At 53.7% G+C, this 13,744-nt stretch overlaps 6 protein-coding genes across 6 annotated transcripts; 3 read left to right on the top strand and 3 right to left on the bottom strand.

The window, feature by feature from the left end:
* Positions 1 to 1,144: 1,144 nt before the first annotated feature.
* LRP88_03687 (AMP-activated serine/threonine-protein kinase regulatory subunit SNF4) lies at positions 1,145 to 2,952 on the bottom strand (the record flags this gene model as incomplete). The annotated part of the gene is made up of 4 exons (XM_083240300.1): positions 1,145 to 1,809; positions 1,877 to 2,026; positions 2,080 to 2,203; positions 2,386 to 2,952. 4 exons carry the CDS (start codon positions 2,950 to 2,952, stop codon positions 1,145 to 1,147), a joined length of 1,506 nt encoding a protein of 501 aa, XP_083103590.1.
* A 2,788-nt stretch (positions 2,953 to 5,740) lies between these two features.
* LRP88_03686 (protein anchor VAC8) lies at positions 5,741 to 7,725 on the top strand (the record flags this gene model as incomplete). The annotated part of the gene is made up of 7 exons (XM_083240299.1): positions 5,741 to 5,771; positions 5,820 to 5,905; positions 5,955 to 6,075; positions 6,143 to 6,256; positions 6,305 to 6,550; positions 6,638 to 7,345; positions 7,394 to 7,725. The coding sequence occupies 7 exons, from the start codon at positions 5,741 to 5,743 to the stop codon at positions 7,723 to 7,725; spliced, it is 1,638 nt and encodes a 545-aa protein (XP_083103589.1).
* A 496-nt stretch (positions 7,726 to 8,221) lies between these two features.
* LRP88_03685 (endopeptidase catalytic subunit IMP1) lies at positions 8,222 to 8,770 on the bottom strand (the record flags this gene model as incomplete). The annotated part of the gene is made up of 1 exon (XM_083240298.1): positions 8,222 to 8,770. The coding sequence occupies one exon, from the start codon at positions 8,768 to 8,770 to the stop codon at positions 8,222 to 8,224; it is 549 nt and encodes a 182-aa protein (XP_083103588.1).
* Positions 8,771 to 9,140: 370 nt separating this feature from the next.
* LRP88_03684 (uncharacterized protein) lies at positions 9,141 to 9,947 on the top strand (the record flags this gene model as incomplete). Its single annotated transcript, XM_083240297.1, has 1 exon — positions 9,141 to 9,947. One exon carries the CDS (start codon positions 9,141 to 9,143, stop codon positions 9,945 to 9,947), a length of 807 nt encoding a protein of 268 aa, XP_083103587.1.
* A 246-nt stretch (positions 9,948 to 10,193) lies between these two features.
* On the bottom strand, positions 10,194 to 10,755 carry LRP88_03683 (Alb1-domain-containing protein; the record flags this gene model as incomplete). The annotated part of the gene is made up of 2 exons (XM_083240296.1): positions 10,194 to 10,687; positions 10,740 to 10,755. The coding sequence occupies 2 exons, from the start codon at positions 10,753 to 10,755 to the stop codon at positions 10,194 to 10,196; spliced, it is 510 nt and encodes a 169-aa protein (XP_083103586.1).
* Positions 10,756 to 11,302: 547 nt separating this feature from the next.
* LRP88_03682 (uncharacterized protein) lies at positions 11,303 to 13,528 on the top strand (the record flags this gene model as incomplete). Its single annotated transcript, XM_083240295.1, has 8 exons — positions 11,303 to 11,365; positions 11,423 to 11,796; positions 12,006 to 12,259; positions 12,568 to 12,722; positions 12,793 to 12,881; positions 12,932 to 13,099; positions 13,151 to 13,227; positions 13,284 to 13,528. The coding sequence occupies 8 exons, from the start codon at positions 11,303 to 11,305 to the stop codon at positions 13,526 to 13,528; spliced, it is 1,425 nt and encodes a 474-aa protein (XP_083103585.1).
* Positions 13,529 to 13,744: the final 216 nt, after the last annotated feature.

Here is a 13,744-nt window from a genome sequence, read left to right as displayed (position 1 = left end):
GACCGGACACTCCTTGACGGCATCAATAGACTCCGGGAAGCATCTGGAGGAGAGTCACAACCCAGAGAAACTGGGGGAGAAGGCTGATCCATGGATGGCCAAGATGAGGGATCCAACACAAGTAATATGCGGCTAAAGCTGAAGATTGGGCGTAGCTGTATTAAGATATCGCGTCTCGATGCGCGCAGAGAAACAGGGACAGGTCAGTTGGTGTTGAGAGACGAAAGAGGCAGGCTCATGTGTCACAGCGGCGATGCGGAGCTCGAAGTAATGGCAGCTTCATTGCGAATAGAATTGGGAAGGCGCCGACAATAGCGAAAGAACAATAGCAATAGCTTCAAAAATGGGTGCAGCTGCTGCCAGTGGCTTGACAGTCTATCGCCAGCAGTTGCAAGCAGTGAAGAGAAGAAAAAAAAGGGCAGACGACGTCAGCGATAAAAACCAAGAAATACCAGCAGACGACGATGGGGGATTGGAGGGAGCACAAGGCGAGAGACGAGCCACAGACGATGAGCGGCAGGCGAGGTACAAGACACTGACGTGCACGAACGGTTGCGAGTTGATGATGATTTGGGCTTCTCTTGATGACTTCTGGAAGCTGATAAATCAGTCATGACGAGGTTAGGTTCGAGATATAAAAAGAATAGGCATAGGTCGTCAAAATGCAGCCACCCGAAGACAAATCTATCGACGGCCCGTTAGGTACCGTCCGTCGCTCACTCAGCTCCAGCTCACGTCCACCACCTGACCAGTACTGTACCCCTCAGACGGCATCCATCCCTCCCTCCATCCATCCATCCATCATGAGGCCCCAACCAAGCCCAAGGTTCCATTACTGCGGCACGCTTGAGCTCACATGAACCGAACCTAACCTCTCGGCCTCTCATGGCACGTGCATTGCATCAGGCCGTATCGTGGTCGCCTGCAAGTCTATAGGTAAGGTAGATAAGTAGTCAAAGAAATCCATATCCACCATGCAGCACCATCCATCCATGGTATTCATTCCATCCACATGGTCCCCCTTGCGCCGTTATATGCTTCCCCATCCCGACTTCAGTGTCGCACATAGTCGTGGATAACATGCAGTCGTTGGCTTCATCGTCGTCTTCAGCATGGACATGTCATGCTCATGCAGCTCATCAAATCAGAGCCAGTTGGTCGTGTCCTCCACCCCGTGCAGCAGCACATACTTGAGAATGTCCGACAGAGAGATGATGCCCTTGAGCTTGTTGTCGTCGTCCACCACGATCAGACGGTGCACTCTACTCTTGCGGATCGTGTCAAAGATCGAGTCTAGCCGGTCCTGCTCGCTGCACGTGTAGATGCCAGGGCTATCGTCTGACCTCTTGCATAGCGCCTCGCCCACTGAGCCGTCCAGGTCGTCATAGTTGCCGCTCTTGACACAGGGGATCACATCAACCGCCTCAAATACGTTGAGCACCCGGTTTTCTGCATCAACGATGGGGATGCAGCTGATGTTGCGGTCAACCATGAGGTGGACAACTTGGAGCACAGAGCTGCTCATGCGGGCAGTGACAATGCCTCCTCCATAGGTGCCCAGACCGATATCGCGAACCGTCTTCTTCAGCAAGACCGTGTTGTGCTCGTTGTTGACGGCAATGAACTTGAGGATGCGGTACTGCGTAATGACCGAGACAACCATCTCCTTACCTGTCTCGCTGTCGACGTCTATGAGGGGAATACGCCGGGCGCGCGTCTTGAGCATGCGACGGCATGCTTCGAACAGTGGCTTCGAGGGGTGGACCGATACGGTCTCGATAGGGATTGCGCCGATGGCCTTTTCAATATCTACACTCATTTTAGCGACGCCGTACATATCTAAGTCCGCGATGTGGACGGGCGAGTTCGGACCGACCTCGCAGACTGCTCAAGCGGAACTGATCGAGCTTGCTAATCTCGTCGGGAAACTGGCAGTAGTATTGAATCAGATTGATAAAGTCGGTACTCGTAAGGATACCGGCGAAGCGGGAGATCTTGGAGTCCCATAGGGGAGCTGATACGATAGCTGTTGTCGACCTGTTCAGCATGGACACGCACGTTGGGTATCGGGCGACGCACAGTTCTGGGTCAGAATGCCGATACTCTTCTTGATGAGTAGGTCCGTATCGAGGACGATGAGGCGGAACGATAGAGGCAAGACATCGTAGCTAGTGCGGACCTTGAGGAAATCACGAATGGCATTCTATCAAAACATCAGTCTCCTAGCCTGAGAGGACGGAGAAGGCTCCGGCGACAGCCCCGCGGTGGGTGATGCCACCCGGCGAGCGCAACGGAACGGGCAGGCGGAAAAAGACTTGGCTCAGGTACACGACACGAGACAGCCTCCCTTGTTTGGGCAAGGGCACGAGGAATACGGGCACATACCAGACCCTGCAACTGGTCTCTGTCCAGCGGACTCGGGGGCTTGGGCTCGGTGGGCGCCATTGCGCTCCGGTTGGAAGTCCTTGGTCGGAGGTAGGATGACGGAGCGACAAACTGAGGGACGAGGCCATGGCCAACGGCGGTGGTGGAGGTGGAGGTTTCTGTGGAGGGGCCAGTCCGCATCCGCCCGGGAGCTGTTGGAGTCACAGCGACGGGGGGTTCTGTAGGCGCTGCGCCTGCGCCTGTGCCTGTTGTGTCTGTCGCTGCAGCACCATCATTGGGGTTGGCGCCGGCGCGGGGCACCTCATCGTCACCCTCTCTGTCGCCGTCGGCTTCGGCCTCATCGGCCGCGGGTTCGATGATTTGAGGCTCGGGCGGAGGCTGCTGAGGCTGAGTCTCGATCTGGTCCTTGATCCACGACTGCACATGGGCCTTGGCCGGGTCGTCTTCAACCGCGTCGATTCGGACCTGCACTTGGTCTCGCGTCTGGGCTTGGTTCAATTTGTCGCCGCCCGCGCCCTCGAGGGAATCATGCCCGCGCGCGGGTTCGGTTTCTGGATTCCCCTCCATTCCAAGCAGAGCCCCTGTTTCCTGGTGTTGCACAACGTCGCCGCAGTAAACCGTCGGCGTCGCGCACTTTTGTCTCTGTGGTGGTCAATTCGGAGGTGATGGCAAGGGGGAGATTGCTGGATTCTGGTCAAGGGCCAAAGACGTGCGCTAAGTTGCGACGCATCACCGCCTCAAGTGAGGTTGAGGAGGCAGAGGTAGAGTGAGGTGATGTAGCCAAGTTTGTGCCACCACGACTAGAGGATGGGATGGGAAGGGGGGTCGTAAGTGCAAGTTACCTACAAGACTTCCATATTATTAAGAAGTTGGGTTAGAAAGTCTGTCTAACAGGAACTGGGAACATGGAGGGAATAAGTACGAGGGCAAAGCCCAACCCAAACGTAACGGCTGGCCTCTGACGTCTCCGGGCTCCAATGGATGGATGGATGGATCTCTGCTGCCTCTGCCATACACCTCCAGCTCTTATTAGCAATCGCCCCGGGCTCGGGTCGGCCTCACTCATGATTTCTGATAAGAGAACTACCTCGACAGACAATTCGTCCAGCATGCTTTCTACGGCTAAGCAGACCCTGGCATCCACATGCTAACTGCGGATACTGTACGGACGAGGGCGTCATGGAGGGATCGACGATGAGCTCTTGCGTCTTGGCATGCCCTTGGTGCTTTAAACGTCCTTTTGCCGCTCATTTCTCCGTCCAGGGATTGGTCGACGTCGATTCCGGCTCGCACGACTTGGTCTGTTTGAAGGCGTCTGCAGACGGTTCTTCTCAACCGTCGGTACCATTATCGTCCGTCATGGCTCGAGTGAGTTTATTTTATCATTTATTACCATGACGCCAAAATCCCGCAACGTCTGTTGCATTCGACTCGGGGAGTCGGTCTAGGAGTTCTACCAAGGAGGGATCGCCAAGTTTGACGCCTCATGTCTGACATTGCAGCCATTTTGAAGCCGTGTTTTGTTGGTTGCTCTCCGGATTCTTCCTCTTGGCGAATTGGACAACAGGCAAAAGTCTCAAATGCCATTCCAAAGGTGACATTGGGGCTGCCACGTTTTTAAACCGGTTGGGTTGGGTTGGGTTGTTGATGGGTGGCGGCTAGCTCAACATTACTGTTTGACATTGTCTGGCATGAGCAATCATCGTGTGATGATACTCTAATCCATTTTCATATTCCATGGGAATCCGAGATAGGCGAGTCAGTCATGACAATCGACCGAGTCCAGCACCACAACCCACCATCACGAGCTGTCAACGTGTTGGTGCAGGGTAGATCGGCAGCTCCTGCAGCTGCGGTTCAGTTGAATGCGGTGCAGCCCGTCGCAGGGGATTCATCACAACATCCAAAAGCAATATTGAGGGACCTCATGTTACCCATGACAAATTGAGGTGTTGGTTAGGCTCATAATATGTAGGTAGTCAATGTGCTGGGTCATTATGATTGTGCCGTATCCATGCTTAGCTATTGCGAGCAAGAGCACCAGATTAGATTGGATGCCCTCCGTGCTTTGTTTGTTTGGGTTGTGATACTTTCCCAGCACTATTGGCCGCACTATTCTTGAGGCAGCATTGCTCGAGCCAACTAAACCTCAAACCCCTCTGCCGCCAGTTGATGAGCATGTTGGTTGGCCTCCAAAGCATCCCAGGATTCCCATACGCGGATGTGATAGAGGTCTTGGCGAGTCTTGGAAGCCTTTTGAAGTATCAACAGCGACGTTCCGTCCAGGATACAGGTGTTCAACATGGACCGCTTGCTCTCGCATGCGAATATTCTCGCTTACTCCAAGAAACTTGAAAAATGAGGCGTTGGAATGACAGAGATTGGGTCAGAGGGGGGATTCCAGGATGGCCCCAGCTCTTTGGACGACCCACACAAGCACCGTCTGTCCGACAGGTACCTGCAACCGCATAGCAGCGACTGTGCTTCCTCAGGTACCCTTTCGACAGCAACCTGCGTCCCCTGTCCGGCGGTCCACTGCGGCGGCCATCTCCAGGGCACTAGAGACGCAAAACAACAGCGCACGTCTACCGCCACAGCGTCCCTGCGGTGGACCCTCCATCTTGAATGACCCTCTAGTGAGGTCACTGCAACGACCTCGGAAATCCCTGTAGTTACTTGATGGGGCACGCGCCGGGACAGCTCGAGCTTGTACCCACCAAGTAGCTCTCTTCGGGTTCTCGTACCTGCCTGACCGTGCGCTGGACTTTCAGGGTACCTTCCTGGGTCTTTACTTGCCTCACCTGCCCAAACAGCTTGCTTCCACTCGGGCCTGGAGCTCTCTAGCAGGTCCTGCCCGGCCAGTCGCCTGTCCGTCCTGTCCGCAGTGCCTGCCCGCCTTGCTTCTTCCTGGCGCGCGTCTCGATTCTCCATTCTTTCCCTCGCCAACCAACTGCATGGCCCGGATCAACTCCTCTCGAATTCATCTCTCACTTCTGCGTCCGCCATCCAAATTTCCCTCCTCCATCCCCGGCTCAGCCTCCCTTGACTCTTGTCGTCGCGCCGTTAATTGGCCTTGACCGTCCCTCGCGCCTTCGACTCCTCCTCTCCGACTTGGGGCCTCTGCCTCCGGATACTTCTTCAACCCGCCAACCGAGCCCCCCGATCGTCGTAATTCGAATCCCGTCTGGGTCCGCGTTGCCGTGACGTTATTTCCGACAGTGGCATCTCGCTTCGTCAACAACTGCATCATCAGCGATTCTCCATAGCTTTGACAGCTACCTGACGCCGTTGCCCTCGCCGACATCGAGACCTACCGAGTGACGATACTAGAGGCTTTGTGCCCTTTGTCGAGGCCATGGGTATCTGCAGCTCGTCCTGCTGCGGAGGTATGCTCCATCACCTCCCATGACGATGCCTGTCTGACAGCTGCCTAGGACGGTCCCGCGATGGCCTTTACGAACCCGTCCTTGCCGACAGTGAGCGGGAGGCTGTGGCCGACCTGCTTCAGTACCTCGAAAACGTACATACCCACCATTCATTCTACCGATGTCATACTGACTCGATGCCAGCGCGGCGAGACCGACTTCTTCTCCGGCGAACCCCTTCGTGCCTTGAGCACCTTGGTCTTTTCCGAAAACATCGACCTTCAACGTAGTGCCAGCTTGACATTCGCCGAGATCACCGAACGAGGTATGTGGATAGTCGTTGGGACATGCTCAGCGACCTTGCTTCATGCAGTATACTGATGCCGTTCTAGATGTTCGTGAGGTCGACCGCGATACCCTCGAACCAATCCTCTTCCTTCTCCAGAGCCCCGATATCGAAGTCCAACGAGCAGCCAGCGCCGCCCTAGGGAACCTGGCCGTAGACAGTATGTTTCTAAGCTGACCGACCTTTCAGCAACTGACATGTGCTGTAGCCGAGAACAAGGTTCTTATTGTACAACGCGGTGGTTTGACCCCGTTGATTCGCCAAATGATGTCTCCCAATGTCGAGGTCCAGTGCAATGCTGTGGGATGTATCACGAATCTGGCTACCCACGAGGAGAACAAGGCCAAGATTGCCCGCTCCGGCGCTCTGGGTCCGTTGACGAGGTTGGCCAAGTCCCGGGATATGCGAGTTCAGCGGAACGCGACGGGCGCTCTCCTCAACATGACACATTCGGGTATGTTGTAATGCCTGAGTGAAGGGGTGTTGCTAACGAACGTAGACGAGAACCGACAACAGTTGGTCAACGCTGGAGCTATCCCAGTACTGGTTCAGCTTCTCTCCTCGCCCGACGTTGATGTCCAGTACTACTGTACCACAGCTCTCAGCAACATCGCTGTCGACGCAAGCAACCGACGGAAGCTGGCACAGACTGAGCCCAAGCTGGTTCAGTCATTGGTCAACCTCATGGACTCGACATCCCCCAAGGTCCAGTGCCAGGCCGCTCTTGCTCTTCGAAACCTTGCCTCGGACGAAAAATACCAGCTTGATATTGTCCGAGCCAACGGTCTGCACCCGCTTCTCCGTCTCCTACAGTCCTCTTACCTACCGCTCATTCTTTCCGCTGTCGCCTGTATACGAAATATCTCGATCCACCCTATGAACGAATCTCCTATTATTGAAACCAACTTCCTCAAGCCCCTCGTCGATCTTCTTGGATCAACCGACAACGAAGAGATTCAGTGCCACGCTATCTCGACTCTCCGAAACTTGGCCGCTAGCTCTGATCGAAACAAGGCTCTCGTTTTGGATGCTGGTGCTGTGCAAAAGTGCAAACAGCTGGTTCTGGATGTCCCAGTTACTGTTCAGTCTGAGATGACGGCTGCTATTGCAGTCCTTGCCCTTAGTGATGACCTCAAGTCGCATCTGCTGAACCTGGGAGTGTGCGCTGTTCTGATTCCGCTGACGCACTCGCCGAGCATCGAGGTTCAAGGCAACAGCGCTGCTGCGCTAGGCAACCTCTCCTCTAAAGGTTAGTGACAGACAAACATGCCATTTCGACGATGACTAATAATAGTAGTTGGCGATTACTCCATCTTTGTGCAGAACTGGACGGAGCCTCAGGGCGGAATTCACGGATATCTCTGCCGGTTTCTTCAGTCCGGCGACGCGACTTTCCAGCACATTGCTGTCTGGACTCTGCTCCAGCTGTTCGAATCTGAGGACAAGACTTTGATTGGGCTCATCGGTAAGGCCGAGGATATCATCGAGCACATTCGAAACATTGCAAACCGTCAGATCGAGCCCAGCGACGAATTCGAGGATGAAGACGAGGGCGAAGTCGTCAACCTGGCCCAGCGCTGTCTGGAGCTCCTGGGACAGAGCATGTCCAAGGCGCATATCGAGGGCTGATGTGTAGTCACGGAGGTAGATGTTTCTTTTCTCATGTCAAAAGCGAAAGCGTTTACGGAAGGTTCAGCAAGGCACGGCGGGACGGAACGGTGTACGGCGTCTTGTACCTTCAAGAATGATGTTTGGTTCTCGGGGGCGGATCGTTTCTTTATAGGGTTGGCATGGCCCATTTACTGGGCTTGTTTTATCAGTCTGTTTCTTTACCACGTCCAACCACGGTGTTTGACGGACACGATGTAGGGAAGGGCGGGAGGGTGATGGGACAGAAGCAGGAGGGCCGGGGCTTTTATTCTCTTTGTACTTTTGACGACGCGTATGTGGCGGATATGGCTCCGCAGGATCAGTGATTGGGGAGGAAGACGAAGTGGAAGCGAGAGATGGGAGAGCAGTTGTAATTAGACAGGGAGACAAGTTTCTATACCCAGATAAGAAGATGACTTGCATTATTATACATGGATTCTAGATGATAGGGAGATGATGAGAAGTAGTTTGAGGTTTAGTCTAAATTTGGAGGGGTCTCAAGACCATTCTTTATCCATTTTCGCTCGTTCCATGGCAGGACCTTGGCGATGGTGGTGCCGGCGACGAGAGCTAGAGGCAAGGGGCCGAAATGCCTCGAGTCTCGAGAAGCAGGGAGGTTATCTCCTGTGATCCAGCAGTGGCCTTCAGGGACCTGGAAAGTTAGTAGTGAAGAGGCTGGAGGGGAAGTTGGAAGTACCTGGATCATCAACTCTTCACCTGGATCTCCCGGTGTCCCTACCGAGACGTAGTCGCCCGGCATGCCCGTTACTCGTTTAACACCCCATTGGTTGGTAAAGACGGGAATGCGGTAGACAACAAGATCTCCGACAGAGACCCCACGGCCATAGCGACGGGTATGATCGCATAGAATCCAATCGCCGTCAACGGTAAAGGTCGGAAGCATAGAGGGACCTTGGGCTGGACTGATGGTGTAGCCGTAGGTGATGCCGAGGTGGACGAGACAGGCCGCCTTGACAAAGGATACCGTCGCACGCACCGGGCGGCGCGCAAAGTGAAAGGCCATTGGGGAGGATGCCCCGACGGGGGCCCTTTATGTGATGAATTTGAGTATTAGCTATGAAGCCATTTACACGGGGTCGCGAGGGTATGCGACTCTGCCGGTTTGGTGTTGAGATTGACATGTCTAAGAGCTCAGATTGAAGGGTCTCGTGAGCTTCTACGTAAATGATTGGTTATTGTGTCTGATGTGCCCCGCAGTGACGTTTCTGCCGAATCCAACCGCCCAGTGCATCTCCAATCCAAGACGAGGGCGAGCATCAGTCAGTCTTGGTACACTCCGTGATCGGTCTCTTGAACAAGGCCATTGCCAGAGATACACACTCTTTTTCGACTGTACAATCACACTCCTTGCACGAAAAGGTGCTGCCGTAATCATGAGCACCTTCTCGTGCCTTCAGAGCTCCCGCAGAGCTCTCTACCGGGTCTTTGTCTTCCCGCATGAAGCACTCACCCGCCAGCTCCTCCCAGCAGCTGGAGCGACACTCTTGCCAATTCGTCAGAATCGCCTCTTCTCAGCTTCTCCTGCTCAATTGAAAGCTGTGCGCGCCGCCTCCGAGCCCACAATCGTCGACCCTGATGAGCGAGGCTTCGACCGTCGGTACATGACCCAGCAGGACTTTGTCAAGTCTGGCCGCGACCGTCTCCCGCAGGACTTTGAGATCACGGACCCCAAGATCATGGTCTTTGACAATGGAAACTTTGATGGTCCCCTGCTCACGCGGCACGTCATGAGCCGTATCGACCCCTCCGAGTCGCTCCGCATGATTCAGCCCTACGTCCCCGCCGACAAAAAGGAGAACAAGCCCGTACAGTACGCCGTGTGCAAGGTTGTCAACAAGAAGGAGGAATACGAGCGTCTGCGCGAGAAGAAAGAGAGAGCACGCGTGTCTAAGCAGACTACTGCAAAGAGCAAGGAGCTCGAGCTCAGCTGGGGTATCGGAGAGCACGACCTGTCGACCAAGCTGCGACAGCTAGAGCAGTTCCTCAGCAAGGGAATGAAGGTCGAGATCATCCTCGGGTACAAGAAGAAGTCACAGAAGAGAGTCGACGAGGCGGCTGCAGCTGACGTGCTCGCCAAGCTGAAGAAGGGGATCGAGGAGGTTAGCGCGAGGGAGTACAAGGCTCAGAGCGGAGACGTGGGACGAACACTACGATTGTATGTTGAAGGCAAGGCCAAATAAGTTGGGTTCTTGGACTGTATGAATTGGGACGTTTGAGAATTTGTGAGTGAAACTCGCAAGTTTGATTGTATCACTAGTATCTATATCTGGGTATCTCTTACCAGATGACGAGTCTATAAGCTTGAAAAAATAGAAAGAAAGAAAGTTCATGAGGTCGTTCCAGGACCAATTGTTTGAGGAACCCAATTTTGCACACCTAAACTCCAGAACCCATGTCCCAGCTGTCGTGATAGCATGTCGTTGTCCTCATAGGATCTCGTCGTCGTCGTCCACCGGCAAAGGAACCGCAGCCGGCGCAGCACCTGGTACTACAGGCGCTGTCAGAGTCTCCTCGTCGGCACCACCCATGTCCTCATCCAACTCGACGGCCGCGTTGCGCTTCTCGACCTCATCCTCTTCGACCTCTCCCTCAGTAGCAGCAACCTTGTTAATCTCCTCCCAAGCCTTACTCCTAAGCTGAATATTCCTCCCCCTTCCCTTGCTCTTCTCAACCTTGCTCTTTGTGCGCTCAATGACAGCTTCAGCCATCTCGAGACCCTTCTCGTGGCGTCGACGAGCCTTGGCCGACATGGCGGTCTTGCGCTTGGACTTTTTAGAAACGCCGGCAGAGTGCTGGGCGGCGAGGACGGAGGGGCGGTGAGGAGCGCTGCGAGGAGGAGGCTTGACGTCCTTTAGAGACTTGTCGGCGTCGATGCTCGGGGAAGTTGCGCGACGGGCGGCGCGGGAGTGAACAGAGGGTCCTGGTAACTAACTGTTAGCATGGGGTTTTGAGGGCGATAGTGTGTGAAGTACCTCTCTTCTTGGCCATTTTGATCGTGTGTGGGAGTTTGAAAGGTTGTGATGTTGAATCAGTAACTGTTCGGGTTTGGTGGGGGTGGAGGATTGGAAATTTTGATACCCCACAAAGATAAGAAATGCTGACCGAGACTGACCGAGCTCACCGAGGGCGGGAGTTAAGTTGATGTGACAACTGATTGAACAGAGTAAGGAACTAAAGAGAACTTTGGATCTAGTTTTGGACGAAATTACGGTGTATTATAACTCAACTTTGACCATTAAATGCATTTTATATCATCGATATTTGACCCTTGGTAGGTAACCCAAGATCGCCCGTCTTGATGGTTTCCTGGGCTACCCACTCACGTCTCACAACTTGCCTCCATCAACAACACATCTTATCCCTGCAAATTTACGCCACTTCAGCTCTTGTTCCAATACTTGTGTGCTTATTTGATATCTAACAAGTGAATTTCTCCAATCTATAACGAAAATGCCCTTTCAAGATAGCTCCGAGTCCTACCCTTGACCGTTCATGACCAGCTTGCTGCCTACCTAGGTAGCCAAAGGCGGCAACGATGTTGCCCTTCACCATATGTGTTGTCGCTGGGCTTCAGTATCTAATTCATCCTCAGAAACTGGTGAATAGCTGACACAACTTGCGCCTAATCCCGCAAAACCATGCTAACCTGTGCCAGGGATCCATCCAAGAAACTATCAACTCGGATGCCATCATCCCCATCACTCTGCTCACAACCGACGAGGTCTTTGGTGACCTTGAAGGAATATTGCAACTGTTTGACTCTTATGACGACGTATTCAACTTAGAATTTGGCTCTGTCCTCGTGGAAAAGCCCGGGAGTAGCAGCAACGATGTTGTCAATACGACTATTACTGGGCGACCGGTCTACCATCTGGATCAGATCACGGCCTTTGAAGATATGGCAGAGCTCCCATCTGGGCCATACTTTTTACACGGACCCAACCTCCATCAAGCATGGCGACTGTACGACGACGAGTTTGGTGCCTTTACTTTTGGTGTGATACCCGACGACCTGTACCAGCCCGACGAGTATGTTGTACCTATAGAGTCTGTATTTTACTGACATGTTCCAGATTTCAATCTCTCGCATCATCATCTCTCCAAGGTGACTCGCAGGCAATACCCGTACCCTCGCGTCTCTACCATCCTCGGCCTTCTCCCCGGAAACCCCTCTCCGGTATCCGCGTCTCCATCAGCGACACAGTTTCTCTCAAAGGCACCCATACCACATTCTCTAGCCGCGCTTGGAAGTCCCTCTACAAGAATCCTTCAGATTTTACGGCAGAGTACGCACGCAAGCTGCTGGATCTCGGCGCTGTTCTTGTTGGAAAGACCAAGACGTCGCAGTTTGGTACTGGGGCGGAGTGGGTTGACGAGCAGGCTCCATGGAGTGCACGAGGTGATGGGTATGAGAGGCTGAAGGGCGGTTCTGTTGGAGCTACGGCTGCGCCAATTGGCCATGAATGGTTGCAGCACAGTATTGGTGTTGACAGTAAGTTTTGTCATCTCTGAGAGAGCTGGGACTGACGATGATAGATGGAAGGATTGTACCTGATGGTGGGATCTATTCGATTGCCACGTCTCAAGGTGGCATTTCCGTTGATGATATATGGACAACCTCCAGGTAAGTAAAAAAACCCAATCTGTTGAAGCTATCTGACAATTGCAGCTCGGACAGGACAAGATTGTTGAGCAGGAGCTTGGAGGATCTGCTCGTTCTCACGACCAAGACTCTTTATCAACACCCACGGGAACCTAAGTCTCCAAAGAGGATTCTCTACCCCGTTGATCTCGTCTCAGTCGATGAGGCACAACAAGAAGCTCTCGACGGTTTCGTGATGACCCTGGAGGAACTTCTGGGGGTCGAGGCTCAAAGAATCGATATTGGTGCAGCCTGGGCAGAAAACCCCCCGGATGAAGCCTCGGATGAGGACATGCAGGCATACATGAAACATGTGAGTATTCACTCCAGAGGATGCCAACTTTCTAACATTCCAGGCACCTTTTCTGTCATGGTGTTATGAGTATTTCCACGCCTTTGACGAGTTTCGACACGAGTACCGGCAAAAGACCGAAAAAGAAGCATTCGCCGAGTCCACGCCGCAATTCTTCTGGTCCGTTCATATCCCCTTTTGACACCCAAAGCAAACTCACCATTATACAGGGATAAATGCAAAGCAACAACGGAGACGGAACACCGAGAAAACCTCAGACGGCTCGAGATATACCGGCAGTGGTTCCACGAAAACATCATTACCCCCAACGCCGACGCTATCCTCGTCCTCCCGTGCGGCAAGTCGTCTCGGGTTGAGCATCGGGATGAAGCTGTGGCGTATGTGTTATTGCTTTTGTTTGCAGTGGTCTTGGCTGACGGGAGGATTAGTCCACCAACCATCTCTGAGGGAGTCGGGCCTGAGATCCTGGCTTCCATCTTGGGGGTGCCGCATCTGGCAGTTCCTTGTGAGTTATAGTTTGGTCAATATTGCCGGAATGGTGCTGATGTGTGCTTGTTGTAGTTACCCAAGTCCCCTACGACTCCCGTATTAGTGGAAGAACCGAGTATCAGACTGTATGCGTCTCCGTCATTGGACCCCAAGGAAGCGACACGGACATTATCCAAGTCGTCAAGCAAGCATTGGAGAAAGCACATGTCCGAACAAGGGTAGAAACCGGCCGACTCGCCTTCCCAGCCGACACTCTCAGGAACGGCAGATATTCCAAGCCTGTGCCTCAACCTCCGAGCCTATCGGATGAGCTCTAACGTATATGCTCGCCCCCAACGTCACACCACCTGGCGGGGAGCGGTCAGCTGCAGCGGGCGTCAACAGGAAATTTCTTTCCCCCAGATGAAGTCCCTTGCCTCCCCCACACGAGATTATTGTACGACGGCATACAGTTCGTAAGTGTTTGGGGTCCCCGGACGATGGCAGCGGCCGGTTAAGAGAAGTCCGGGGCCGGGCCATGCGGGGGGGCATAT

The sequence above is a fragment of the Fusarium phalaenopsidis genome, assembly GCF_050370095.1.
Source record: "Fusarium phalaenopsidis strain FUZ10S chromosome Unknown contig_32288, whole genome shotgun sequence".
Classification (NCBI taxonomy): domain Eukaryota; kingdom Fungi; phylum Ascomycota; class Sordariomycetes; order Hypocreales; family Nectriaceae; genus Fusarium; species Fusarium phalaenopsidis.
This window is presented reverse-complemented; position numbering and strand designations above follow the sequence as displayed.